The sequence below is a fragment of the Salvelinus alpinus genome, chromosome 7, assembly GCF_045679555.1.
Source record: "Salvelinus alpinus chromosome 7, SLU_Salpinus.1, whole genome shotgun sequence".
Classification (NCBI taxonomy): domain Eukaryota; kingdom Metazoa; phylum Chordata; class Actinopteri; order Salmoniformes; family Salmonidae; genus Salvelinus; species Salvelinus alpinus.
The window spans coordinates 76808629-76834791 of record NC_092092.1 but is presented as its reverse complement, the minus strand read 5'-3'; the positions used below and the strand labels follow the sequence as shown (position 1 = coordinate 76834791).

The window sequence follows — 26163 nt, the reverse complement described above, 5'->3', positions numbered from 1 at the left end:
TCTTCTTCCTCCTATGGAGGTTAACACCTCTCTCCCCTGCTGCAGAGCTCTCATCCTGGCTCCCTGTCTGTCTGGGGCCTCAGTCCTGAGCCTCTTCTTCACAGTGGTGAGTGACGTGGTTCTCCCCGCCTGCTACCTCACTACACTGGCCTGTTTCCTGCTGCTGTGCTGGAACACCAGGGGTAGAGGTGGGCTCCTCTGCTCCAGGCGGACAGCAGTTACCTTGGCCCTCCAGATACTGTTCTACTCCCCTGCTGGGTCCACTGTGACAGGCTGGATATAGCCACCACCATCACCACCACTTATAACCTGGGGATATCGCTGCTCCTACTGGTGTATGGTTACCGGTCCAGGGAGCTGCAGAGGCTGCTACGGGCCAAACCAACCAAGTTATGGTCAGCTCCATCAGCCAATGACAGGAGAGCATTTAGGCAGCTCCAGCCAATGACTGGGGGTTATTAGATTAGTGGAAGCGGCAGCCAGTGTGGGGACAGACCAATCCTAAATCCTCAACCAAGGGGAAATGGCTAATGGGCCAGAAAGAAGGCAGCTATAGGGCCTACGTCCAGCTTTCTCTTAACCATACAATGTTCTTGTTTGACATTGCAGGAGACTAACAAGGGACAGAACTACAAATCACTTTGCTTAAAAAAGTAGTATTCAATATTATTCGTAGATCAGTCAGTCACAATTTTACCCATACTGCACCTCCGCCCTTAGAACAGCCTCAATTCGTCAGGGCACAGACTCTAAGGGGACTCCAAAGCTTCCCACAGTCGTGTCAAGTTGGCTGGATGTCATTTTTTAGTGGTGGACCACTCTTGATACACACGGAAACTGTTGAGCGTGAAAAACCCAGCAGCGTTGTAGTTCTTGACACAAACCGGTGCACCTGGCACCATACCCCGTTCAAAGGCACTTACATTTTGTGCCTTGCCCATTTTCCCTCTGAATGAAGGGTACATGTACCACAGCAAACAGAACGGCTGTACTGAACAGGAGTGGGATAACATTCCTCACCGTAGTGATGTTCGTCTACCAGATATGTTTATACTGTACAGTTGACACTGACGTGTAAAACATCAAATCTTTATTCAAAAACAAAACATGAAAAAAAAAAACATTAAGACAAACATTCAAAATGTAACATACATTGTATGTGAAGTTGCCAGATCTGCCTTTTATGCACCGTATGAAACTTCATGGAACTATTTTCTGATTCATATTTCAAATAATTCAAAGCAGTTGGTCAAAAAATTATACTTGAAGGGTATGAATCCATGTCACAGGCAGGCTAGACAACAATATGACTGATTCACGTTGCCTTTAGTCACTGTTCAGTGTGTCTCTTGGCTCATTTCACTGTAACGGTGAGACTCCAGCTACAGAGGTAAGGAATGACACTCACCCTAGCTGCCTCTGAAAACCTGATACATACACAGAGGTATTTAAGACAGACCTATCAACTTGAAGATCCCACTAATCTAACACATTAGGATGGATGAAAGAGAAGGATCCCACTAATCTAAGACATTAGGATGGATGAAAGAGAAGGATCCCACTAATCTAAGACATTAGGATGGATGAAAGAGAAGGATCCCACTAATCTAAGACATTAGGATGGTTGAAAGAGAATGATCCCACTAATCTAAGACATTAGGATGGATGAAAGAGAAGGATCCCACTAATCTAAGACATTAGGATGGATGAAAGAGAAGGATCCCACCATTGCTTCAACTCAGAGCAGTGGAAACCTTCAAGGAATGAATAGAAGGCATGTTCAGAGAGGATTTTACAGATACTACTGAACAAGAGTGCTTTATCAAGAGTTATCAAGAGTGCTTTATAGTCCAGGAGACGAGAGTAATGTAGGTGGAATCCAGGTTAGAATGATTCCACCTCATCTCTTTCCCACGCTCTCTCCCCCTCTCAGTTCTGGCTGAGTTTGGTCTTGGTGGCGAAGTCAACACTGAGTTTCCTCATTACCTCACCGTGGCTCTGACCCGCCAGGTTTTGGCGAACACTGCCATAGTTCTCCTTGACGAAGTTGGCGAAGGGCGTGGGCGCCCGGGGCTTGGCGGGGGTGAGCAGGACCAGCGGACCCGTACAGAGGGCACACACAAACCTCTGGGTGTCCAGAGACTTAGAGTGACGACCGAGTCTACAGAGGGAGGAAGAGAACAGTTTAGCCATCAACTGGTTTTAGAGTTTAGCCATCAACTGGTTTTAGAGTTTAGCCATCAACTGGTTTTAGAGTTTAGCCATCAACTGGTTTTAGAGTTTAGCCATCAACTGGTTTTAGAGTTTAGCCATCAACTGGTTTTAGAGTTTAGCCATCAACTGGTTTTAGAGTTTAGCCATCAACTGGTTTTAGAGTTTAGCCATCAACTGGTTTTAGAGTTTAGCCATCAACTGGTTTTAGAGTTTAGCCATCAACTGGTTTTAGAGTTTAGCCATGAATTGGTTTTAGAGTTTAGCCATGAATTGATGGGAATCCATGGTAGACTGAGGGCTTCATAGTTGTCCGTCAGGTTCTTAATGACAGGGTCAAAACTAACACTCTGTATAGTTAAAGTGTGTGTTTACCTTGTTGTTGAACACGCTGGTGTTGTGGTAGACTGAGGGCTTGGACTACCTAGTCTGACAGCATAACTATAAACTGTGACAATACATACTGTAGTCTAGTCTCAGGCAACTAATATAGCAATAATATAATGCAATTTAGTGGACACTTTAATCCACAGTGATTAACACAGTGAGTATATATTGTTGGTGTAATGTGACCCCTGCTGAGCCACACAGGACAACTACTTCATTTGACGGAATGACTCCGTTTCCTTGGATTAAATAAATACATTTTAATATCCACAAACTCCATTTCATTTGCAGCACTAAAACAGCATTCATGTAAGTGTAAGCCGGGGACAGACAGGAAGTTAGTGTTGACCTACGTGTTTTTGCAGCGGCTGCACTGGTACTGGTACTTGTAGTTAATGTCGTAGCTGTGGCAGCGGGTGACCACGGGCAGCTCGGGGTGTGCCAGCGTGGCCTTGCGGGCGTACAGCTTCCAGAAGGGACCGTGCCCATCCCTCACACTGTTGATCAACCAGGTGGCAGCATGGCACATCTCATGGACTAACGTGTCACGCAGACGGTCTGGGAGGAGAGAAGGGGGAGGATGGGGATTGGAAGAGAGAGGAGAGGAAGGAGAATGAGGGAAGGTGGGAGATAAGAGATCATTTAAATCATACAGACACAGGCTATTCACATTAAAGTTGAACTTTAAATGACTTACACCAGAACCTAATTTAAAATGTTAGAACATAGATGTCATTAGTTCTTCAACCAGTGAAGCCTTACCTGCAGAGTCACAGACTTTCTCAGAGAGCTGGATACGGGCGTATCGGTTCCCCCCTCCTCTCTCCTGCCCTGTGATGCAGTAGCCAGCAGTCTTCCTCATCTTGTTATTCCAGCTCACTGACATGTTACTGGGCAGCTGGGGAACAAAGACGTTATAAAAAGGTAAGAGGAGGTAAAACATGCAAGATAATCCCGGGTCACATGATGGTAAGGTGCAAGTCAACACAAAACACTTTATAAGATGCCATCTTTATCACTCACCAAGTGATGTGGCAGTATGTGTATGCTTATAACCTGTGTGTTTAACACTGTATAGCCTGTTGATGAGTTCTGACTTCTAAACATGAAAATATGAAATATCCTTATTCATGCCACTGAGGGAGAGAGGGGAATGTAGAATATTTACATTCTGTCAGAACATGTTATTGTTAGACATCAGGGATCCTTTAAAAAGAAAAATGGCCACTGTCTGGTTGTTACACCAGAAGTTAATGGTAGGAAGAATATATATGGTGGAGTCAATGAAGCTTGGAGTGTTACCGAGTCAGGGAAAGGCAATCACATGGGTGCAGCGGAGAGCTGTGGATTAGTGAGGAACGGGAGGGCAGGTCACATTAAGGGAGAAGGAACAGTTTACTACCCACATCACTTAACTTCCTGCCTAGCAATAAAGATGTGATGTATAGAGGGAAGGAGGAGTTCACCTAAATGGGAGTATCTATACTGGTGCTGGTGGGAACATATCTTAAAGATATCAATAAAGATGTGATGTATAGAGGGAAGGAGGAGTTCACCTAAATGGGAGTATCTATACTGGTGCTGGTGGGAACATATCTTAAAGATATCAATAAAGATGTGATGTATAGAGGGAAGGAGGAGTTCACCTAAATGGGAGTATCTATACTGGTGCTGGTGGGAACATATCTTAGTCTGTTCACCCGCCTGACCCACTGGATGAATAAACTTGGTTTGAGCTTTTCATAGTTGTCCGTCAGGTTCTTAATGACAGGGTCAAAACTAACACTCTGTATAGTTAAAGTGTGTGTTTACCTTGTTGTTGAACACGCTGGTGTTGTACAGGTGGTAAAGTTTGGTGGTGAGCTCCTCCTTGGTCTGTTTGAAGTTGCGGCTGTAGATGGAGCCTGGTCCAGACAGAGACTGGAGGAAACATCCCGGAGTCTGACACCCTGCTGCTGATACACTGAGGAGAGAAACACAGCCTGGAGTCTAACACACTGAGGAGAGAAACACAGCCTGGAGTCTAACACTCTGAGGAGAGAAACACAGCCTGGAGTCTGACACACTGAGGAGAGAAACACAGCCTGGAGTCTAATACACTGAGGAGAGAAACACAGCCTGGAGTCTAACACTCTGAGGAGAGAAACACAGCCTGGAGTCTGACACACTGAGGAGAGAAACACAGCCTGGAGTCTAACACTGAGGAGAGAAACACAGCCTGGAGTCTGATACACTGAGGAGAGAAACACAGCCTGGAGTCTAACACTGAGGAGAGAAACACAGCCTGGAGTCTAACACTCTGAGGAGAGAAACACAGCCTGGAGTCTGACACACTGAGGAGAGAAACACAGCCTGGAGTCTAACACTGAGGAGAGAAACACAGCCTGGAGTCTGATACACTGAGGAGAAAAACACAGCCTGGAGTCTAAAACACTGAGGAGAGAAACACAGCCTGGAGTCTAACACACTGAGGAAAGAAACACAGCCTGGAGTCTGACACACTGAGGAGAGAAACACAGCCTGGAGTCTAATACACTGAGGAGGGAAACACAGCCTGGAGTCTGACACACTGAGGAGAGAAACACAGCCTGGAGTCTAATACACTGAGGAGAGAAACACAGCCTGGAGTCTGACACACTGAGGAGGGAAACACAGCCTGGAGTCTAACACACTGAGGAGAGAAACACAGCCTGGAGTCTAACACACTGAGGAGAGAAACACAGCCTGGAGTCTAACACACTGAGGAGAGAAACACAGCCTGGAGTCTAACACACTGAGGAGAGAAACACAGCCTGGAGTCTGACACACTGAGGAGAGAAACACAGCCTGGAGTCTAACACACTGAGGAGAGAAACACAGCCTGGAGTCTGATACACTGAGGAGAGAAACACAGCCTGGAGTCTAACACACTGAGGAGAGAAACACAGCCTGGAGTCTGACACACTGAGGAGAGAAACACAGCCTGGAGTCTGACACACTGAGGAGAGAAACACAGCCTGGAGTCTAACACACTGAGGAGAGAAACACAGCCTGGAGTCTAACACACTGAGGAGAGAAACACAGCCTGGAGTCTAACACACTGAGGAGAGAAACACAGCCTGGAGTCTAACACACTGAGGAGAGAAACACAGCCCGGAGTCTAACACACTGAGGAGAGAAACACAACCTGGAGTCTGACACACTGAGGAGAGAAACACAGCCTGGAGTCTAACACTGAGGAGAGAAACACAGCCTGGAGTCTGATACACTGAGGAGAAAAACACAGCCTGGAGTCTAAAACACTGAGGAGAGAAACACAGCCTGGAGTCTAACACACTGAGGAAAGAAACACAGCCTGGAGTCTGACACACTGAGGAGAGAAACACAGCCTGGAGTCTAATACACTGAGGAGGGAAACACAGCCTGGAGTCTGACACACTGAGGAGAGAAACACAGCCTGGAGTCTAATACACTGAGGAGAGAAACACAGCCTGGAGTCTGACACACTGAGGAGGGAAACACAGCCTGGAGTCTAACACACTGAGGAGAGAAACACAGCCTGGAGTCTGACACACTGAGGAGAGAAACACAGCCCGGAGTCTGATACACTGAGGAGAGAAACACAGCCTGGAGTCTGATACACTGAGGAGAGAAACACAGCCTGGAGTCTGACACACTGAGGAGAGAAACACAGCCAGATTTAGCCACACACAAACACTTCACTGAACCTATGTATTTAGATCAGTGTAGAACAGGTGAAGGAGAGGAGACAGAGTATTAAGCTACACCCTGCCCTAGGCCCTAGTCAGCACAGTATCGAGCTACACTCTGCCCTAGGCCCTAGTCAGCACAGTATCGCGCTACACTCTGCCCTAGGCCCTAGTCAGCACAGTATTGAGCTACACCCTGCCCTAGGCCCTAGTCAGCACAGTATTGAGCTACACCCTGCCCTAGGCCCTGTTCAGTAGAGTATTGAGCTACACTCCCAGGCCCTGGTCAGTAGAGTATTGAGCTACACCCTGCCCTAGTCAGTAGAGTATGTAGCTCCATACTCCCAGGCCCTGGTCAGTAGAGTATGGAGCTACACCCTGCCCTAGGCCCTAGTCAGCACAGTATTGAGCTACACCCTGCCCTAAGCCCTAGTCAGCACAGTATTGAGCTACACCCTGCCCTAGGCCCTAGTCAGCACAGTATTGAGCTACACCCTGCCCTAGGCCCTGGTCAGTAGAGTATTGAGCTACACCCTACCCTAGTCAGTAGAGTATTGAGCTACACTCCCAGGCCCTGGTCAGTAGAGTATGGAGCTACACTCCCAGGCCCTGGTCAGTAGAGTATGGAGCTACACCCTGCCCTAGGCCCTGGTCAGCACAGTATCGAACTACACTCTGCCCTAGGCCCTAGTCAGCACAGTATTGAGCTACACCCTGCCCTAGGCCCTGGTCAGCAGAGTATTGAGCTACACCCTGCCCTAGGCCCTGTTCAGTAGAGTATTGAGCTACACTCCCAGGCCCTGGTCAGTAGAGTATTGAGCTACACTCCCAGGCCCTGGTCAGTAGAGTATTGAGCTACACCCTGCCCTAGGCCCTGGTCAGCAGAGTATTGAGCTACACTCCCAGGCCCTGGTCAGTAGAGTATTGAGCTACACCCTGCACTAGGCCCTGGTCAGTAGAGTATTGAGCTACACCCTGCACTAGGCCCTGGTCAGTAGAGTATTGAGCTACACCCTGCACTAGGCCCTGGTCAGTAGAGTATTGAGCTACACCCTGCACTAGGACCTGGTCAGTAGAGTATTGAGCTACATTCCCAGGCCCTGGTCAGTAGAGTATTGAGCTACACCCGGCACTAGGCCCTGGTCAGTAGAGTATTGAGCTACACCCTGCACTAGGCCCTGGTCAGTAGAGTATTGAGCTACACCCTGCACTAGGCCCTGGTCAGTAGAGTATTGAGCTACACTCCCAGGCCCTGGTCAGTCAAGTATTGAGCTACACCCTGCCCTAGGCCCTGGTCAGCAGAGTATTGAGCTAGACTCCTAGGCCCTGGTCAGTAGAGTATTGAGCTACACCCTGCCCTAGGCCCTGGTCAGCAGAGTATTGAGCTAGACTCCTAGGCCCTGGTCAGTAGAGTATTGAGCTAGACTCCTAGGCCCTGGTCAGTAGAGTATTGAGCTAGACCCCTAGGCCCTGGTCAGTAGAGTATTGAGCTAGACCCCTAGGCCCTGGTCAGCACAGTATTGAGCTAGACCCCTAGGCCCTGGTCAGTAGAGTATTGAGCTAGACTCCTAGGCAATAGTCAGTAGAGTATTGAGCTAGACTCCTAGGCAATAGTCAGTAGAGTATTGAGCTAGACCCCTAGGCCATAGTCAGTAGAGAATTGAGCTAGACTCCTAGGCCCTGGTCATTAGAGTATTGAGCTACACCCTGCACTAGGCCCTCGTCAGTAGAGTATTGAGCTACACCCTGCCCTAGGCCCTGGTCAGTAGAGCATTGAGCTACACTCCCAGGCCCTGGTCAGTAGAGTATTGAGCTACACCCTGCCCTAGGCCCTGGTCAGCAGAGTATTGAGCTACACCCTGCCCTAGGCCCTGGTCAGCAGAGTATTGAGCTACACCCTGCCCTAGTCAGTAGAGTATGTAGCTCCATACTCCCAGGCCCTGGTCAGTAGAGTATGGAGCTACACCCTGCCCTAGGCCCTAGTCAGCACAGTATTGAGCTACACCCTGCCCTAAGCCCTAGTCAGCACAGTATTGAGCTACACCCTGCCCTAGGCCCTAGTCAGCACAGTATTGAGCTACACCCTGCCCTAGGCCCTGGTCAGTAGAGTATTGAGCTACACCCTACCCTAGTCAGTAGAGTATTGAGCTACACTCCCAGGCCCTGGTCAGTAGAGTATGGAGCTACACCCTGCCCTAGGCCCTGGTCAGCACAGTATCGAACTACACTCTGCCCTAGGCCCTAGTCAGCACAGTATTGAGCTACACCCTGCCCTAGGCCCTGGTCAGCAGAGTATTGAGCTACACCCTGCCCTAGGCCCTGTTCAGTAGAGTATTGAGCTACACTCCCAGGCCCTGGTCAGTAGAGTATTGAGCTACACCCTGCCCTAGGCCCTGGTCAGCAGAGTATTGAGCTACACTCCCAGGCCCTGGTCAGTAGAGTATTGAGCTACACCCTGCACTAGGCCCTGGTCAGTAGAGTATTGAGCTACACCCTGCACTAGGCCCTGGTCAGTAGAGTATTGAGCTACACCCTGCACTAGGCCCTGGTCAGTAGAGTATTGAGCTACACCCTGCACTAGGACCTGGTCAGTAGAGTATTGAGCTACATTCCCAGGCCCTGGTCAGTAGAGTATTGAGCTACACCCGGCACTAGGCCCTGGTCAGTAGAGTATTGAGCTACACCCTGCACTAGGCCCTGGTCAGTAGAGTATTGAGCTACACCCTGCACTAGGCCCTGGTCAGTAGAGTATTGAGCTACACTCCCAGGCCCTGGTCAGTCAAGTATTGAGCTACACCCTGCCCTAGGCCCTGGTCAGCAGAGTATTGAGCTAGACTCCTAGGCCCTGGTCAGTAGAGTATTGAGCTACACCCTGCCCTAGGCCCTGGTCAGCAGAGTATTGAGCTAGACTCCTAGGCCCTGGTCAGTAGAGTATTGAGCTAGACTCCTAGGCCCTGGTCAGTAGAGTATTGAGCTAGACCCCTAGGCCCTGGTCAGTAGAGTATTGAGCTAGACCCCTAGGCCCTGGTCAGCACAGTATTGAGCTAGACCCCTAGGCCCTGGTCAGTAGAGTATTGAGCTAGACTCCTAGGCAATAGTCAGTAGAGTATTGAGCTAGACTCCTAGGCAATAGTCAGTAGAGTATTGAGCTAGACCCCTAGGCCATAGTCAGTAGAGAATTGAGCTAGACTCCTAGGCCCTGGTCATTAGAGTATTGAGCTACACCCTGCACTAGGCCCTCGTCAGTAGAGTATTGAGCTACACCCTGCCCTAGGCCCTGGTCAGTAGAGCATTGAGCTACACTCCCAGGCCCTGGTCAGTAGAGTATTGAGCTACACCCTGCCCTAGGCCCTGGTCAGCAGAGTATTGAGCTACACCCTGCCCTAGGCCCTGGTCAGCAGAGTATTGAGCTACACCCTGCCCTAGGCCCTGGTCAGCAGAGTATTGAGCTACACCCTGCACTAGGCCCTGGTCAGTAGAGTATTGAGCTACACCCTGCACTAGGCCCTGGTCAGTAGAGTATTGAGCTACATTCCCAGGCCCTGGTCAGTAAAGTATTGAGCTACACTCCCAGGCCCTGGTCAGCAGAGTATTGAGCTACACCCTGCCCTAGGCCCTGGTCAGTAGAGTATTGAGCTAAACCCTGCACTAGGCCCTGGTCAGTAGAGTATTGAGCTACACCCTGCACTAGGCCCTGGTCAGTAGAGTATTGAGCTACACCCTGCACTAGGCCCTGGTCAGTAGAGTATTGAGCTACACCCTGCCCTAGGCCCTGGTCAGCAGAGTATTGAGCTACACCCTGCCCTAGGCCCTGGTCAGCAGAGTATTGAGCTACACTCCCAGGCCCTGGTCAGTAGAGTATTGAGCTACACCCTGCACTAGGCCCTGGTCAGTAGAGTATTGAGCTACACCCTGCCCTAGGCCCTGGTCAGCAGAGTATTGAGCTACACCCTGCCCTAGGCCCTGGTCAGCAGAGTATTGAGCTACACTCCCAGGCCCTGGTCAGTAGAGTATTGAGCTACACTCCCAGGCCCTGGTCAGTAGAGTATTGAGCTACACTCCCAGGCCCTGGTCAGTAGAGTATTGAGCTACACTCCCAGGCCCTGGTCAGTAGAGTATTGAGCTACACTCCCAGGCCCTGGTCATTAGAGTATTGAGCTACACTCCCAGGCCCTGGTCATTAGAGTATTGAGCTACACTCCCAGGCCCTGGTCAGTAGAGTATTGAGCTACACTCCCAGGCCCTGGTCAGTAGAGTATTGAGCTACACTCCCAGGCCCTGGTCAGTAGAGTATTGAGCTACACTCCCAGGCCCTGGTCAGTATTACCTGGAGGAAGAAAGGCTGCTGGTCTTGAGTCTGGATTCCGGCTGGGACACAGTGGGTTTAGTGACGGGCGCCCGCACCGGGGTCTTCAGATCCAAGGGCGTTCTCAATAACGGCCGAGGGCACACCTCTTTCGAGGCTTTTTGCCGTGGAGCTGACAGGGGGGGCTTCTGATTGGGCCCTGGATTCACACACACCAGGAAGCAGCCAATGAGATGACATGATATAGAAACGAAAAAGGAAACGTACCAATTAAAGACCACAGCTGGCAGAAGCCTTGTTGGTGGACACCGTCTGAACAGAAATATGAGTTATATTTAAACATGTTGGGAGCAGTATACCAGCATGCAGATTTACTTTGTTACGTTACCCTCTCTGATCCAACACCTTTTTAGGTATGTGCCTCCCCATTGTACAGAAAGATCCCCCGGTAATACACTCATAACTGCTGGACCTCCGACAGCAAGGCACTACAGAGGGTAGTGAGTACGGCCCAGTACATCACTGGCACCAAGCTTCCTGCCATCCAGGACCTCTATACCAGGCCGTGTCAGAGGAAGGCCCCCAAACATTGCCTAAGACTCCATCCACCTTAGTCATAGACTGTTCTCTCTGCTACCGCACAGCAAGCGGTACCGGAGTGTCAAGTCTAGGTCCAAAAGGCATCTAAACAGCTTCTACCCTCAAGCCAAGACTTCTGAACACCTAATCAAATGGCTACCCAGACTATTTGCATTGCCCCCCTCTCGTCTATGCATAGTCACTTTACCTCTACCTACATACTACCTCAATTACCTCGACTAACCTGTACCCCCGCACATTGTACCAGTACCCCCTGTATATAGCCTCCTAACATTGACTCTGTACCAGTACCCCCTGTATATAGCCTAACATTGACTCTGTACCTGTACCCCCTGTATATAGCCTCCTAACATTGACTCTGTACCAGTACCCCCTGTATATAGCCTCCACATTGACTCTGTACCAGTACCCCCTGTATATAGCCTCCTCACATTGACTCTGTACCAGTACCCCCTGTATATAGCCTCCACATTGACTCTGTACCAGTACCCCCTGTATATAGCCTCCACATTGACTCTGTACCAGTACCCCCTGTATATAGCCTCCTCACATCGACTCTGTACCAGTACCCCCTGTATATAGCCTCCACATTGACTCTGTACCAGTACCCCCTGTATATAGCCTCCTCACATTGACTCTGTACCAGTACCCCCTGTATATAGCCTCCACATTGACTCTGTACCAGTACCCCCTGTATATAGCCTCCTAACATTGACTCTGTACCAGTACCCCCTGTATATAGCCTCCACATTGACTCTGTACCAGTACCCCCTGTATATAGCCTCCTCACATTGACTCTGTACCAGTACCCCCTGTATATAGCCTCCACATTGACTCTGTACCAGTACCCCCTGTATATAGCCTCCACATTGACTCTGTACCAGTACCCCCTGTATATAGCCTCCTCACATCGACTCTGTACCAGTACCCCCTGTATATAGCCTCCTCACATTGACGCTGTACCAGTACCCCCTGTATATAGCCTCCTCACATTGTATCAGTACCCCCTGTATATAGCCTCCTCACATTGACTCTGTACCAGTACCCCCTGTATATAGCCTCCTCACATTGACGCTGTACCAGTACCCCCTGTATATAGCCTCCTCACATTGACGCTGTACCAGTACCCCCTGTATATAGCCTCCACATTGTTACCCGTATTGTGTTTAGGTGTTGGGGTGTTACCCGTATTGTGTTGGGGTGTTACCCGTATTGTGTTGGGGTGTTACCCGTATTGTGTTGGGGTGTTACCCGTATTGTGTTGGGGTGTTACCCGTATTGTGTTGGGGTGTTACCCGTGTTGTGTTTAGGTGTTGGGGTGTTACCCGTGTTGTGTTGGGGTGTTACCCGTATTGTGTTGGGGTGTTACCCGTATTGTGTTGGGGTGTTACCCGTGTTGTGTTTAGGTGTTGGGGTGTTACCCGTGTTGTGTTTAGGTGTTGGGGTGTTACCCGTATTGTGTTGGGGTGTTACCCGTGTTGTGTTTAGGTGTTGGGGTGTTACCCGTATTGTGTTGGGGTGTTACCCGTGTTGTGTTTGGGTGTTACCCGTGTTGTGTTTAGGTGTTGGGGTGTTACCCGTATTGTGTTGGGGTGTTACCCGTGTTGTGTTTAGGTGTTGGGGTGTTACCCGTATTGTGTTGGGGTGTTACCCGTGTTGGGTTTAGGTGTTGGGGTGTTACCCGTATTGTGTTGGGGTGTTACCCGTGTTGTGTTTGGGTGTTACCCGTGTTGTGTTTAGGTGTTGGGGTGTTACCCGTATTGTGTTGGGGTGTTACCCGTGTTGTGTTTAGGTGTTGGGGTGTTACCCGTATTGTGTTGGGGTGTTACCCGTGTTGGGTTTAGGTGTTGGGGTGTTACCCGTGTTGTGTTTAGGTGTTGGGGTGTTACCCGTATTGTGTTGGGGTGTTACCCGTGTTGGGTTTAGGTGTTGGGGTGTTACCCGTGTTGTGTTGGGGTGTTACCCGTGTTGGGTTTAGGTGTTGGGGTGTTACCCGTGTTGTGTTTAGGTGTTGGGGTGTTACCCGTGTTGTGTTTAGGTGTTGGGGTGTTACCCGTATTGTGTTGGGGTGTTACCCGTGTTGTGTTTAGGTGTTGGGGTGTTACCCGTATTGTGTTGGGGTGTTACCCGTGTTGTGTTTGGGTGTTACCCGTGTTGTGTTTAGGTGTTGGGGTGTTACCCGTATTGTGTTGGGGTGTTACCCGTGTTGTGTTTAGGTGTTGGGGTGTTACCCGTATTGTGTTGGGGTGTTACCCGTGTTGGGTTTAGGTGTTGGGGTGTTACCCGTGTTGTGTTTAGGTGTTGGGGTGTTACCCGTATTGTGTTGGGGTGTTACCCGTGTTGGGTTTAGGTGTTGGGGTGTTACCCGTGTTGTGTTGGGGTGTTACCCGTGTTGGGTTTAGGTGTTGGGGTGTTACCCGTGTTGTGTTTAGGTGTTGGGGTGTTACCCGTGTTGTGTTTAGGTGTTGGGGTGTTACCCGTATTGTGTTGGGGTGTTACCCGTATTGTGTTGGGGTGTTACCCGTATTGTGTTGGGGTGTTACCCGTATTGTGTTGGGGTGTTACCCGTATTGTGTTGGGGTGTTACCCGTGTTGTGTTTAGGTGTTGGGGTGTTACCCGTGTTGTGTTTAGGTGTTGGGGTGTTGCCGGTCTTGTGGTTCTTCTTAATTCTGTCCAGTAAGCTGAGGAACTCTTCCTCTGAGCTGGCTGAGTCCTCCACCTTCGACGGGGCTGAGTAGTTCCGCTGTGGAAGGGGGGTCAGGGAGGGGGTGAAGGAGGAGCGGAGAGGAGGAGAGCTGGGAGAGAGGAAAGGCAAAGGAGGAGGGGAGGGAGAGAGGGAAGGCAGAGGAGGAGGGCTGGGAGAGGGAAAGAAGATTTTGTCCTTCTGGTTACTTTGTAGGACGTTGACTTTGTGGGTCTGTGGCGGCGGGGGCGGCCGGTGCACAGGGTGGCATGTCCTCCACGTGCTCTTCATCACAATACCATCATCTTCTTCACTGTCGCTGAGGAAAACTGGAGTGTCACACTGGGACAGGGGTCTTCTGACTGGGGTCTGGAAGGATGACGACTTAGGGGTCTTAAAGGCACCTGTAGAAGACATGACGAGTCTCCATGTAACGCTGTCGGCCTAACAACTCCCCCCTAGCCGTGACAATATATCAACCAAGGCTTCCTGGGTATTACTTCAATTCTGGCTATGCAAATAAAAGTAATCACAGTGCTGAACTGAAATCAAGCAGAAGGAACTTAGAAACACATTTCAGATTACAAGCATGTATGAGGACAGTCAACGACAGCGTGTCAAAAGGCAACCTATTCACTAAATAGTCCACTACTTTTGAATAGAGCCCTATTCGCCCTGGTCAAAAGTAGTGTATTAAATTGCCATTAGGGAAGCAGTCGATGTTACCTTTAGAGGTAGGTTTTTTCTTCCTCTCAACGACAAAGTCATCATCGGAGGAAAAGCTGTCGACAATGAAGTTTCTGATGCTGAGGAAAAAAACAGGAGATAAACCTGAGTATTTTACACACGATAGGGACCATAGTGATGGTAAGAGGTTGGCACCACTGTACCTGTCTACACTGCCACGCTCCGCTTCCTTGGGCTTAGGCTTGGGAGTTTTCACACGGCTCAGGACTTCAGGGGCGCCAGACGAGACACAAGGGAACAGTAAACATGTCATCCCCCATGATGCAGCAGCGCCAGTTATACCTCTCACTTGGCCTTTTCCTCTCTGCTGTGACTAACACATTTCCGTTAATTACCTCATCATTCACCAGAGATTAGTCAAAATCGTGTGACTAACGTACGAATGTATGAACAGGCGGGTGGAGATCGATCTACAGTCCCCTACTCGATTTCTTCGTGGGGACAATGACACGAGTTTGGAGATGTGGAAGGGACCTGGGCCCGGTTTCCCCAATAGTGATGGAACTTACGAGTGTTTTAACGATGCATCTTTCCTACAACGGCCGAAGACGTAAAACACGTTTCCCAAAACCCCACGCAGAGAGAACATTCACTAAGTACGTCGTTGGAGAATGTGTCCATACTGATAGGATTGAAAGAAAGGCAACGCTGCTCTCGGATCAGCTTTCTACATTCAAATCTTACCTTAACATTATAATTATTTCATAATACTGACGACGGATCAGCTCCTAAAGAGATATTATCACCTATGGCTGCAAATATTGGGGTGGGTTATTCTACCGCTTAGCCTATAATAATGCATTAAATGAAGATTTGGAAAGTTAGGCTTCACATTGAAACATTTATAATATATAGGCCTATAGTCTATACCAGGGGTGGGCAAACTTTTTGACTCGCGGGCCACAATGGGTTCTAAAATTTGACAGAGGGGCCGGGCCAGGAGCATTTGGAGGGAGTGTTTGGGCCGGATATACTAAAGCATTAAATGTAGTGTGTGCAAACCTCATAGCACAGTAAGAACACTACAACCCAATTTATTAACTGTCTTTCAAATGTGAAAAATAGCCCTTATCAGTTAATAAATTTGTCTCAAGGAATATGCAAGATATGGCATTTACATACTATTTCGCAGATACCGGGATGAGGAAATGTAAATAGATTAAAATAACATACGCACTGTGATTTATCAAGATTGCGTCTGTTTTTAATAAGTTTCAATCGAAGGTGCAAAGTTAAAGAAATCAACATTTATTGAAAAATGGAATCACTTTCAACATTCAAAACATATTATTACACAACGAAATACTCAAGCTCAATAATATCTACTTGTGTTAAACTCCGCAAAATCATGGATGGATTGTCCTGACCGCGCGCTCTACAAACTCGCCACGGACGCCCTCGCCTTCACGCGCAAACAGTACACGTGTATCGTTGCCAAGCACACAGACATAGGCTGTATTAAATATCCTACCTGCAGCTGAAAATTTAAATTTAAATTAAGAGCGATGTGCGGCGTGTTAATAAAGCTACTGTACCGCTGCTGTGCGTAAATGCGCATTGCTCTTAATTAAAAGACGCACTTCCAAACTTTCCATATGCATTTTTTCATAACACAGCAGAAAAACTCACCATTTCAGTGGGAACAGTGTTGTTGGTCTCCCTTTTTTGCCAGTGCATCAAAGTCTGGAGTTAGTTTTGTTGTGGCAATTCTCGCTTAATGGTGACGTGAAACGAAGTGAAAATTAAAGTGAAATAAAGAGAAATACGCGCCACTCCAACAACGGTCAATGTGTTTTGAGTGCGCCATCTATTGGGGAAACGTGGGCATTGCAGGGAAAGGGGAAAAAAAGGAGGTTTTTACTATAATTTGGACAAGTTCGGCGGGCCGGATTAAAAAGCCTAACGGGCCGTATGTGGCCCGCGGGCCGTAGTTTGCCCATGTCTGGTCTATACTGTAGGTAGGTGTTAGGAATTTTGTTAATAAATAGTTAAAACAAATTCTAGCTTTAGATAAAACTATAACTAATTGAACTCTGCACGCCTGGTGAAAAGAGATTTGTGTTGTGGGTCATAAAATAAGAAGAAAGGGTCGTTAAACTATGGTTGAACTGACCCAACTTAGCCCTGAGATGTTTAGATAAGGCTGTGGGTAACTTTTTAGGGCTTCCATTATCTTGAGTTGTCTGCTAAAGTGGTAATAAATTATAGTGAGCCTTCAGGATAATTGATTATATTATGTGTCATGTGTGTGTGCTGTGAAGTTGGAATGAACTTTTGAACCTGTTTTCTATTTGTCAGGACAATGAGACTTATTCTGTAACCTATGACGTCATATCTTGTATATAAGCCTGTGTTTATGATCAAATGTGAGCGTGCTCCGAGAATAAACACTATTATTATCTAATTTTGATAAGACTGTATCCTGTCTATTTTATGTTAATAAGTATCTTACAAATTCTTATAAATAGACAGATTGAATTTAATTAATGAGTACATTAGAGGAATTATTTAATTCCACTAACAGTAGGCTATTTATAATATAGGTCTATACTGTAGGTAGGCTATTTATAATATATAGGTCTATACTGTAGGTAGGCTATTTATAATATATAGGCCTATAGTCTATAATGTTAGGTAGACTATTTATAATATATAGGCCTATAGTCTATACTGTAGGTAGGCTATTTATAATATATAGGTCTACAGTGTAGGTAGGCTATTTATAATATATAGGCCTATAGTCTATAATGTAGGTAGGCTATTTATAATATATAGGTCTATACTGTAGGTAGGCTATTTATAATATATAGGCCTATAGTCTGTACTGTAGGTAGGCTATTTATAATATATAGGTCTATAGTCTATACTGTAGGTAGGCTATTTATAATATATAGGCCTATACTGTAATGCAGTCATCTTTGGTTTTATTTGAAGTTTTGTTTTCAAATATTTTTATCCTTCGCTTGTTTGTAACATTTGCAATGACATTGGCAACTTAGTATTTGTAAATCAACTTCGTTGTGAAGTTATTGGCGGTCACAGAGAGTGATACACATCTTGATTCTATGTTTAGTGGCGATCTTCTGTGTGTAAAGTGACGTGGTAAGACAAAAAAACGAATCTAACGACACACTTTGCTGTTCTACAAGTAGTTTGAGTTAGATGCATTTAGGAAACCAGTCAGAAAGACTTCTGTTCTTTGACTTACACCAAATTAGACATGGCAAAGACCCATTTACATACAACATTGTTTCAATAAAGAATTCTGAAGCTGCATTGGGTTTCAAAATATGATGACATAATGATCAAAACATGACTTCCCCAATACATATGTCAAGGCACCAGTATGATACTTACAGTTTTCAAAGTGGTCATCACTGTCTGAGCTTAATACAAGGACTGGTTCACTAGAGGGGAGAGAATCAGAGAAGAAACAATAACACATTTAGTCCAATTGAATGACTAGATAGAGAAAAGGGGATTAAGGGCACTATTCAATCCGTATCGTGGAAGTTCAGTGTTACAGCGTGATTGAAATGTAAAGGCAATGTTCACGGTAAACGCCGCATATGTCGGCCCAATCGGACATTGATTGAATAGAGCCATAAGACTACAAGGCTTTTAAGGCTGGAAGTAGGACTGTGACAGTTATGGAATTTTGAATGACGGTAATTGGCCAGCCAAATGAGAGCTGTCACTGTAATAACTGCAAAGAAATAAATAAAATAAACAACAATTATAATATTCTATTCTCCTCTGCATGCGCTGCCATAGAGATAGAATGAATAGAACGGGTGTCCACATTCAAGTCAATTATGGAATAATGGGTGGACTGGCGGCCATTGCAAGTGTACCCATATGAGCAAAGCAGGAAGTAAAATGTGCTGCGATTTGTTGATTGAACTCAACTGACATTTAAAAAAAAATACATTCCCTTGCATGAGCCACATCAGTTAACATCACTTCAATGAACATTCTACATTTCCATGGAAATGATTGTTTCACAATACCAGGCAGGAAACAAGACAACCCACTCCCTCATTTTTTCTGGTTACGTTACAGTCAGCTGCTATTGTATTGGTGTCTATGGGAGAATCACCCCGTTAAGCAGACCGGAACTGACCACTTTTTAAAAAAATGGTAAAGTGATTTATCTTCATTTATCCACCATGTTTGAAACAGACTCAACAGGGCACTAATGCTGTCCCATCATTGTTTTTTTTACGGGTATTTTATTTTCATGGCGGTCTTCATACATAACCATCAGTTACAGTTATATGATAATTGTGCCAACCTTAGCTGGACAAATCACTACTTTACCTGACTTTCTTAGCAGCACTGCAATGTTTCCGAGAAGCCGTTTTGGGTGTAGCCTGCTCCACAAGAACTACAGACAAGAAGAACATGGAGATTCATTCATTCAACTACAGTATTTCAATGCATAGCTGTCATAGGCATACATGTTTTGCACCATGACAACCATAATCAGGAGTTGGCCAATGCTCATACAGCTCTGGACCAGGTGTAAAGGAATCTTCCAGGTGAACAAAAAGACAGCAGTCGTAGGTAAAGTCAAGCAAAAACCAGTCCAGGTTTAATATAACTCTCAACAAGGAGACACCCTTCAGCACAGAAGCAGAGAACATGTTTAACAGGCCTCTTGGAAACAGCCCTTTATATCCTAATAGTCTAGTAACCCAACCCACTGACTCTCACTTACACTGGTCGAAATCATCGTCACTGGACTCCATGAACACCGTGGTCCTGTAACTGTTGCCCTTGGAGACCTGGTTCTCTTTCCCTGAGCCTCTGTCATCCTCTTCCTCACTGTCTAGCAGGTGTAGCTGGACTGGGGGAGGAAGGTTTTGAGCACCCCTGAAGCCATGACAGCCTGTGGCCAGACGCCGAGTCTTACTGATGCTCTTAATCAGCTGCAGAGAAGACACAGGATGTGTTTGAAATGGAACCCTATTCCCTATATAGTGCACTACTTTTGACCGGGGACTATAGGACTCTATTCCCTATATAGTGCACTACTTTTGACCGGGGACTATAGGACTCAATTCCCTATATAGTGCACTACTTTTGACCGGGGACGATAGGACTCTATTCCCTATATAGTGCACTACTTTTGACAGGGGACTATATTCACTGTATTCCCTATATAGTGCACTACTTTTGACCGGGGACGATAGGACTCTATTCCCTATATAGTGCACTACTTTTGACAGGGGACTATATTCACTGTATTCCCTATATAGTGCACTACTTTTGACAGGGGACTCTATTCACTGTATTCCCTATATAGAGCACTACTTTTGAGCTGGTCAAATGTATTGCACTACATAGGAAATAGTGTGCAATTGATTAAGATAATCACTGGTGGTTGTAATTCATGTGACGAAGTAACCACAACATACCTGTTTCTCTGCGGTTTCCAATCCTCCCTTCTCTGACCAGCCCAGTTTCTCTGACACTCTTTGAAATAATCTGTGATTATCGTCATCCATGGTCCCTTTCTCTCTGTAAGGGGGACAATATGACTATTATCTGGAGACAACAAGGTAACAACATGCCCGGGCTGCTTACCCACCGATAGTTAGCAATGCCCTGGTCAGCCCTCTTTGGGCAATAAAAACAAACAAGACACATTTTGATAATGCAGTATCTTGATTAGCTAACAATAGCTAGTAGCAAGACACATTCTCGTAACAGGCAAATGTATTTTAGCTAGGTATTTGATTATGCACGGGGTGTAAGTAGTAGCATAGCTAGCTAATGGTCTGTGCTATCCGATATATCCTTGGGACGTCACTAACCTAAACCCTAACTAACCTTAACTAACCATACCCCCTATCCTAACCATAACTCGTACCTAGCATTGTCGAGATCCAGGCTTCCAACGACGTGATTTGAGATATTGCAACGCTAGACCAAATCTTACCAAACCATTTTAAATGTAAACTTCAATGCGGGGATATGGACGTCCCAATGATACCGGATTGCACGTTAGCGAATGCCTGCTACCAAAACCCCTATAACCACGACTGTAAATAAAGGCTAAACGTTACAGTTTCTCGTGTTTAACTCACTATGCATTACTATTGGTTTATTCAATATTAGATTTTCGCGAATCGGGACATAACGTTACCTTTGAAGATTATGGTCAGTACATTTGCTTTGGGCCCAAACCTCGGATAGCAACCGAAAGCGAACAACGAAGATTCAAAATTGTGCACCGGAAGTTCTCATAGGCCGAGCGGAAAACTAGTAGTAATGACGTGGATAAAGTTACACAGAGCAGGTTTGTATTGACGACTTCCAGCTGTATTAACATAAATCATTCATTTGGCATCTTGGCAAGATAGAAGCCAAAGGTACAGGATTGTAAATATACAAGTAGAAAGACAACGCTGTAATTGTAATGTTGAATCCCATAGCATTACTGTGTACTGAAACCAATAAACTAGTTAGCTTTTTCAAATTTTGTAATTTCATGATTTAGACAGGACCTAGAGAAGAACACTTTGGATTTAGTTTTAGACCAAATATTTATTGAATTATCAGAAACTTTATCAGATCCCCAGAAGCTCACTCTCCCCATATCTTAGGAGGATGTTCCCCCTGAGCAGGAGCACTGTGAGCAGGAGTGGAGCCCCAGTCTGAGGCAGGAGGACCCAGAGCCCAGACAAATTAAAGAGGAACAAGATGAACTCAGGACCAGTCAGGAGGAAGAGCAGCTTCAAGGACTGGGGGAGGCTGGTATCATATAGTTCATATTCTCTCCTGCATGTGTGGAAAATGTATTGTGATCAGGAGATCCCACCTCAGCCCTCACATCTTCACCAAACCCAAACTGGGGAGGACAGAGAGAGGGACTCTCTACCCACCAACACAACTGAAGAAAACAGACCCTGATGGAGAGGATTACAGAGTATCAGAACCAACCAGTGACTCTCAACCCCTCTGCAGTAAATCCAGACTGTTCTGCAGCTCAGAGTGAACACAGGGAAAGTGATGAAGTGAAGAGTAGAGGACTACTGTCAGGGTCTAAGACACTCAAATCAAAGAGAAATTGGACAATGAAAGAAAGCTGTGCTGGAGGCAGGATGGCCACAAAAATATAGATCACCTGCAAATTCACAGTAAAGAAACATTTTATTCTCATACTTCTGTCCAATTTTTCTCTAAAAATACGAGGCCCACAGGGGGAAAATCATATCGATGCCAAAAATGTGGCAAACAATTGACTCAAAGACGAACCCTGAGGCCACATATGAGAATTCACACAGGGGAGAAGTCATGTCAGTGCAAAGAATGTAGGAAACGCTTCACACGGAAGGGACACCTGACAGATCACATGAAAACTCATACAGGAGCGAAACCATATCGATGTTTAAAGAATGTGGAAAAATGCTTCAGCCATAGTAAACACCCTCTCCAAACATATTGTTTGATGATCCACAGAGGGGAGAAATAATACCAGTGCCAGAATAGTAAGAAACACCTCACACAGAAGGTATACCTGACTAAGTATGAGAATTCATACAGGGGATAAATCACATAGGTGACAAGAATGTAGCAAATGCTTCAACCGTAGTGACACCCCGACTAGCGTGAAGGAGGAAGGAGGGGATACACCTGCGGGATCCAACAACAGACAAGAGTTCAAGGCCTTTTCTTGTTTGGGCACAAGTCCTTCCTCCACCTTGTCCTCTGTGACCCAGAAACCGTTAAGTGGTCGAGGAGATGTCAATTCGTTAGTAAGGGGAATGGAAGAGGCTCCTCCCCTCAATAGCCACCTTTCATGGAGGATAGTCATGTGGAACCTGCCAGAGTCATTTGGAAGAGTTTTGAAATCTGTCACACAGCCTTTGAATCTGCTGTTTTGTCAGAGGCGAAAAGCACGCATGCGTTTAAAAACAATATGCTACTCATTTTATCTAGAAAATGTTGTTTATCACTTTGCACATGTATTTAGGGACGTGGAGGAGTCATTTCATAGAAGCACATTTTGTCCATATTCCCTTCTCACCGTCTCTCCTCGATTGACCTTTTCAAAAGGAGGCGAGACGACGGAGAGCGGATGCAGGAGTTGAGCAAATCCAATTGAGAGAATGCCCAAGTCACAGGGGAGGGAAGGAGGGAGGCTTAACAGGAGAAGATAGCCCCTCTTGCCAAAAGCCAAGTGCCTGAGTGGAGGGTTAGGGGCCAGTGGAGGGTTAGGGGCCAGTGTAGGGTTAGGGGCCAGTGGAGGGTTAGGGGCCAGTGGAGGGTGAGGGGTCAGGATTCAAGCCCAGGCACTTCTGCTGCTCTGGAAGGGTTGGAGTTGGGGACAGGGTCATGTGTAGAGGTTAGAGGGCAGGTTGGGGAGGTGTGCATCAATCTATGGAACGTCTTTGATTAACGTTTTCAGAGAAATATGCTTCAAGGTAGAGTAATTGCCCTTTTGGACCTTTTGATAGCTGGATTTTGTTCATCATGATACAAGTTACTGCACAGAAAATGACTGAATGTTAAGACAAACCAACTCTTCTTTAGCTTGTTCAAAAATATATTTATATAGTTTTATTCATTTTGCAGTTTTTGTTGAATTTTCTATTTTGTAATTATTACAAAACTACTACTTATGGCTAACAGTTATTACATTCAGAACATCTATTTACAGCCAGTTCTGGGTCTTGTGTACACCGTTCAGAACATCTATTTACAGCCAGTTCTGGGTCTTGTGTACACCGTTCAGAACATCTATTTACAGCCAGTTCTGGGTCTTGTGTACACCGTTCAGAACATCTATTTACAGCCAGTTCTGGGTCTTGTGTACACCGTTCAGAACATCTATTTACAGCCAGTTCTGGGTCTTGTGTACACCGTTCAGAACATCTATTTACAGCCAGTTCTGGGTCTTGTGTACACCGTTCAGAACATCTATTTACAGCTACAGTTCTGTGTCTTGTGTACACCGTTCAGAACATCTATTTACAGCTACAGTTCTGTGTCTTGTGTACACCATTCAGAACATCTATTTACAGCTACAGATCTGTCTTGTGTACACCGTTCAGAACATCTATTTACAGCTACAGATCTGTCTTGTGTACACCGTTCAGAACATCTATTTACAGCTAGTTCTGTGTCTTGTGTACACCATTCAGAACATCTATTTACAGCTACAGTTCTGTGTCTTGTGTACACCATTCAGAACATCTATTTACAGCTACAGATCTGTCTTGTGTACACGTTTTGAAAATCTACATGGTAAAAACATTTTTTATACCAATTTGAGAAAAACATCTGTAAGGTGGAAGCAATATTGGGGGAACGTGCCCATACACTACCCTGATTATAGCAGCAAAATGATCACACATTCCAAGAGGTTTACCATATTTTTCTTTATTTCAACAGAAATGGAGTCAGAGCCTTGCAGCATACCAGACAAAGCTTAAATAAAACAGTTCACAGAAAAACGAGTAACAAAACTAAAACTGCTTAGAAAATACTTACCTAGGCCATTCCTGGTTGAAGTGATAAAATCAATCATTACGTAGGGAGAGGTGGGCATAACTAAGGGTGAAAGAAATACAGGGCCTTTCCAATGGGTCGTACTGACAAGAACCTCCTGTCTGTCCAGTTTATCCATACGGTTTGGTCTTAACCAGCATAGTGCGTGACATCGAACAAGAGGACAAAGCAATTGAGAGTATTTTTTTGTTTTCTTACATTGAAACATGACAAAATCCTTAAAGTTGGCATTTGGTGGTGGTGGGGAAGGGAGCGGTTATGATCTTTCTCTCTGAAATGTGATAATAAACACCGGCATCTACTCTCATCCTGAATAACCAATAGCCTAAGATGAAAAAAACCAAGAGCAGCTACAGACTAAAAACAAACTGTTTAAGCTGATTCAACGTTTTTACTTCAAGACTAGAGTTACTAGATGTTCAGACTGCGGTGCAACAGTCCCTTTATACTCTTACTGCAGATTACATTATTACATTGTGATGGAAAAACATTGATGCAGGCTTGTGTAACAAGCCCCATATACACACAGAGAAGAAGAGGCCACGGGGAGTCTCTTCCAGGCGCTGGATGGAGGGCGGGATGGAGAGGGTGTTCCTCCTCGTCCTCTCGTACCCTGTATGGAAGCTGTGGTTTGGGGAAGAGTCTCAGGTGAAGAGCAAAGTGGTTCTGGCTCAGTCTGGCTCAGGGAAACAGACATGGATGGGATATGACTAGAGTGGAGGAGGGAGAAGGTGGGATGAGGTGATGAGACAGTGGACACCTGCAGGCTCTACAACAGACAAGAGTCCAAGTCACAGGGGAGGGAAGCAGGGTTGAAAGGGGCTAAATAGGAGCAGATAGGCGCGAAGCTTTGGGTAGGAGGGGTAGAGAGAAGGGCGAATGGGGGTCAGTTCCAGCCCAGGCGCTTCTACTGCTCTGGAGGGGCTGGAGTTGGACAGGGTCAGGTGGTGAGGTTAGAGGTCAGGGTGGGGGGGCTGGAGTTGGACAGGGTCAGGTGGTGAGGTTAGAGGCCAGGGTTGGGTAGGGTCAGGTGGTGAGGTTAGAGGCCAGGGTTGGGCAGGGTCAGGTGGTGAGGTTAGAGGCCAGGGTGGGGCAGCTGGAGTTGGACAGGGTCTGGTGGTGAGGTTAGAGGCCAGGGTTGGGCAGGGTCAGGTGGTGAGGTTAGAGGCCAGGGTTGGGCAGGGTCAGGTGGTGAGGTTAGAGGCCAGGGTGGGGCAGCTGGAGTTGGACAGGGTCAGGTGGTGAGGTTAGAGGTCAGGGTGGGGCGGCTGGAGTTGGGCAGGGTCAGGTGGTGAGGTTAGAGGTCAGGGTGGGGGGGATGGAGTTGGACAGGGTCAGGTGGTGAGGTTAGAGGTCAAGGTGGGGCGGCTGGAGTTGGACAGGGTCAGGTGGTGAGGTTAGAGGTCAGGGTGGGGGGGATGGAGTTGGACAGGGTCTGGTGGTGAGGTTAGAGGTCAGGGTGGGGGGGATGGAGTTGGACAGGGTCAGGTGGTGAGGTTAGAGGTCAGGGTGAGGCGGCTGGAGTTGGACAGGGTCAGGTGGTGAGGTTAGAGGTCAGGGTGAGTTGGCTGGAGTTGGACAAGGTCAGGTGGTGAGGTTAGAGGTCAGGGTGGGGCGGCTGGAGTTGGACAGGGTCAGGTGGTGAGGTTAGAGGTCAGGGTGGGGCGGTGTGCATCAATCGATGGGACATCTGGTCGGGGGCTTCATCCCATATAGCACCCTGTTCCTTTTTTGTAGTGCACTACATTTGTCCACGTCCTCTTTAGGTCCTGGTCATAAGCAGTGTACTGAATAGGGTGCCATTTGGGACGTACCCAGGGTCCAGGACTTCAGGCGCTCTCGCTGCTCTCGACGGGCTGCAGTTTGACCAGGTGGTCTGGCTTGCCGCCGCTGGCGTGACGCTCCCACATCTGCAGGTAGAGCTTCTCCAGATCCATAGTGTACTGCTTGGTGTTGAACAGAGGGCTGCAGATACGCTGCTTCCACACACGGGACCGGATCATCTTCAGACTGGGGGGAG

General features: G+C 46.9%; 2 protein-coding genes across 9 annotated transcripts in view; both read right to left on the bottom strand.

The window, feature by feature from the left end:
• Nucleotides 1–1685: 1685 nt before the first annotated feature.
• LOC139581700 (germ cell nuclear acidic protein-like) lies at nt 1686–20928 on the bottom strand. 2 transcript variants are annotated; one of them, XM_071411737.1, is made up of 13 exons: nt 20776–20928; nt 20045–20147; nt 19345–19555; nt 18945–19011; nt 17982–18031; nt 14768–14831; nt 14604–14683; nt 13811–14281; nt 10615–10792; nt 4411–4561; nt 3361–3496; nt 2952–3156; nt 1686–2161 (listed from the first exon to the last, which is right to left on the bottom strand). In XM_071411737.1, the coding sequence occupies exons 2-13, from the start codon at nt 20132–20134 to the stop codon at nt 1930–1932; spliced, it is 1935 nt and encodes a 644-aa protein (XP_071267838.1). In that variant the 5' UTR covers nt 20135–20147; nt 20776–20928; the 3' UTR covers nt 1686–1929. The 2 variants fall into 2 exon arrangements, with proteins under 2 accessions (XP_071267838.1, XP_071267840.1); XM_071411739.1 differs by lacking the exon at nt 20776–20928 and adding an exon at nt 20500–20580 and having other exon boundaries at nt 1781–2161.
• Nucleotides 20929–23994: 3066 nt separating this feature from the next.
• The window catches only part of LOC139581698 (UDP-N-acetylglucosamine--peptide N-acetylglucosaminyltransferase 110 kDa subunit-like), a 40072-nt gene continuing 37903 nt past the window's right edge, over nt 23995–26163 (bottom strand). For 6 of the 7 annotated variants that reach the window (XM_071411729.1, XM_071411731.1, XM_071411735.1 and 3 more), the window contains exon 22: nt 23995–26153. In XM_071411729.1, the coding sequence (XP_071267830.1) occupies nt 25973–26153 (181 nt within the window). In that variant the 3' untranslated portion in view covers nt 23995–25972. The remainder of the gene's footprint in view (nt 26154–26163) is intronic. The other variant, XM_071411730.1, reaches the window with a different exon arrangement.